This window comes from Hemibagrus wyckioides, linkage group LG25 (genome assembly GCF_019097595.1).
Source record: "Hemibagrus wyckioides isolate EC202008001 linkage group LG25, SWU_Hwy_1.0, whole genome shotgun sequence".
NCBI lineage: Eukaryota > Metazoa > Chordata > Actinopteri > Siluriformes > Bagridae > Hemibagrus > Hemibagrus wyckioides.
This window is the reverse complement of record NC_080734.1, coordinates 2175892-2178853: the sequence shown is the minus strand read 5'-3', so window position 1 is coordinate 2178853 and position 2962 is coordinate 2175892. Positions and strand designations below refer to the sequence as shown.

Sequence of the window (2962 nt, the reverse complement as noted above, 5' to 3'; positions counted from 1 at the left end):
CCTGCTGGAACACCAGGGGCTTTCCCGCAGCATGTGTTCTGTGTCATGTTTTTGTTTTGTTTTTTTGTGTTTTCACGTGTATTTGCCTTGCCCGATCCTTAGTCCCTCCCTATCTCTGCACACCTGTTCCTAATGTGTCATTACCACTTTCCCTGTTTATACCGGTTGTGTAGTGTTTGTTTTTCTCTGAGTCCTCGTTATAGTTGTGTTCCTATTTTGTTCCTGGTATCCTGTTTATGCATCACTGTTTCTGAGTTTTCTCCCCAGTGTTTCCTGTGTACATCTTTGTGTTTGTAAAATAATAGAAAATGTCTCTGCATCTGGGTCTGATCCCGGTCTGTGGAGGCATCTGTTTGTGACAAAACTATTTTATTTTAAGTATATCATCTGAAGTCAAAACAATGGCAAATAATGAATTCCTCTGTGTGGAAACAAACCTGGGATTATAATCCCAGGCCCCAAAATAGGCTAGAAACACATGAGAGTGGACAAAAGTGTCCAAGATCAAGTCTGAGAAAGCTCTTAAAAAGCTCTTATTTTGGGTCAACAGTCTAAATGTTTTTCTATTAGAATCTCAGGCTGGAACACAAAAGCTGGACTTCATTCATAAAAATGTCTCTAATAAATATAATGCAGTATATTAACAACACTATTTATACAGACTCATAAAGTATACAGACTTATACAGTGCTGTAACTGTGGACTTCTTGTATAACAGAGAAAGAATCGGTATTAAAGTATAAACTCACGTCTTTAGGGAGATATGGATAATTTAAGGATTAACCTGGATAAAACATTCAGAATTATTTATTTAATTCATTATTTAGTCTATGAGTCCAGCAGTTTCACACCTTTGATGTGGTAAAAACCTTAATGGCCTCATGCTGCTGTTTGAGATGTTTGTGCTCTAGTGTCCATCACACCAGAGAGTGTGTGTGTCAGTGTTAGTGGAAACAGCTCTGTGGTTTAAAGTGAGAGATACAAACAAAAGACAGAAAGAGATGTTAGACTTTTATAAAGCCAGAGATTAGAACATTAGAACAGAAGTTAAAACTCAGAGACACATTTCATTATTGAGAAACTTCAGTAATGAGAACAGAACTTTAAAATCCAGAATTAATTCAGTTCATCACCTCGACACAGTGAATGTTAGTGTTTTAATCTAAGTTTATTTGTGTAATCAGGGTGTTGTAGTGACCAGTACATTCACACCAGAATGAGAGTTCTTTATTAAATAATGTTAACTTAAACTTAGGCCTGACTTTAGAAAGGCTACTGATCTTGCAGAACACAACAAAGCTCCACACACACACACACACACACACAAACACACACACACACACACACACAAACACACACACACTCTTTCTCTCTCTCTCTCTCTCTCTCTCTCTGTGAGAAGAATCTGTACCACAGCCTGCTGGTGCAGGATCTGATGCTGTGATACTGTCTGCCTGATGATAGCAGCAAGAGCAGTCCATGGTTCAGGTGACTGGAGTCTCCTGCCTGCACCGCCTGGTGTAGATGTCCTGGAAGGAAGGAAGGAAGCTCACCTCAGATGATGAGCTGGACTGTCTGCACCACTCTCTGTACAGCTCTGTGGTTGAGGGTGGTGTTGTTCCTGTACTTGTTCTTTATGTCCAGGTGGGAGAGAGAGCAGTTTGTAGGGTGAAGGTAATGGCATTGTGAGTGGAACAGAAGTAACGATAAGCAAACCGCAGTGAGTCGAATGAGGCAGGCAGAACAGAGCAGATGTCTCTGATGAGCTTCTCAAAGTATTTATTGACAATGGTGGTCAGAACAACAGGACATCAGTCGTTCAAGCAGTTCATCACAGATTTCCTTGGTATGGGCACAATGGTCGACATTTTAAAAGTTTGAGAGTGTGGTAATGTGTGTGTGGACATGAGACTGGACACTGAACACTGTTAAAGACTGAAGACTGGGCTCTGTGCAGGACACTCGAGTTCTTCCACTCCAACCTTAACCTTAACACATCATGTCTTCATGGAGCTGCTTTGTGCACAGGGACATTGTCATGCTGGAACAGTGTCTGTTCCTCTTAGTTCCAGTGAAAGGAAACTGTAATGTTACAGCGTACAAAGACATTCTACACAATTGTGTGTTTAAACTTTGTGGAACATGTAGAAATGTCATTAATGTCAGCATAGTGTGTGTGAGTTCTGGTGGTGAGACAGTTCCTTAATATCACCCAACTCACACACATAACTGATCTCTGAGACGTGTCTGAGACTGAACAAGGTAACTGCTTAGCTGTCACTGAGAAGATGCCTTTAAGAGACTGGGTTTTGTATTTTTAGCTAAAAAACATGAAAGTAAATCAATATTTAAGGTCATTGAAGGTACAACACTGGAGCTTAAGCTTAAACTGGAAGCTCTAAAAGTAAATTAGCATTCTTTAGTTTGACTGTTAGCAAATTTTTTTAGTAAATAAATTTTTCCCTACAAGTACTTCATTAATCTTCTTCTATCAGAGCGGTTCCAGCACACAGGACTGATAGAGCTCCAGTATATCATATCTGTAAAGTCATGTGACTCATCACAGCATCAGAATAGACAAGAACTCACTGTGAGCTTCATCTCATTACAGCTAATGGACCAATCAGATCAGTCCACAGCTTCAAAACATCCAATCAGGTGTGAGTCTGGACCTGGTTTTCTACTGAACACACAAGTTCATTCCCTCACTATCACTTCGTCTGAACAGGAACGATGACCACACTCTTTGTCGCTCTTTGTGTTCTTTTTTCTCTCTTCACAGCTGGTGAGTAACATTCTGAAAACTTTAACTTCAATTAATTCAATATGAAATATTACTGTATTATCATTAAATATTAAACACTTTTTACAGTAAATTCTTCTGACATCAAGGAGCTTCATGTGAGAACAGTAAAGAGTGGAGAAGATGTAACTATGGAGTGTAACATTAGCAGTGTCACAG

General features: G+C 39.6%; 1 protein-coding gene across 1 annotated transcript in view; it reads left to right on the top strand.

Annotated features, from left to right (window-relative positions):
* Positions 1 to 2646: 2646 nt before the first annotated feature.
* The window catches only part of LOC131346085 (T-cell surface glycoprotein CD8 beta chain-like), a 2490-nt gene continuing 2174 nt past the window's right edge, over positions 2647 to 2962 (top strand). Inside the window, exons 1-2 of the mRNA XM_058379423.1 lie at positions 2647 to 2785; positions 2873 to 2962. The exon at positions 2873 to 2962 is cut by the window's right edge and continues 255 nt beyond it. Coding sequence (XP_058235406.1) covers positions 2734 to 2785; positions 2873 to 2962 — 142 coding nt within the window. The 5' untranslated portion in view covers positions 2647 to 2733. The remainder of the gene's footprint in view (positions 2786 to 2872) is intronic.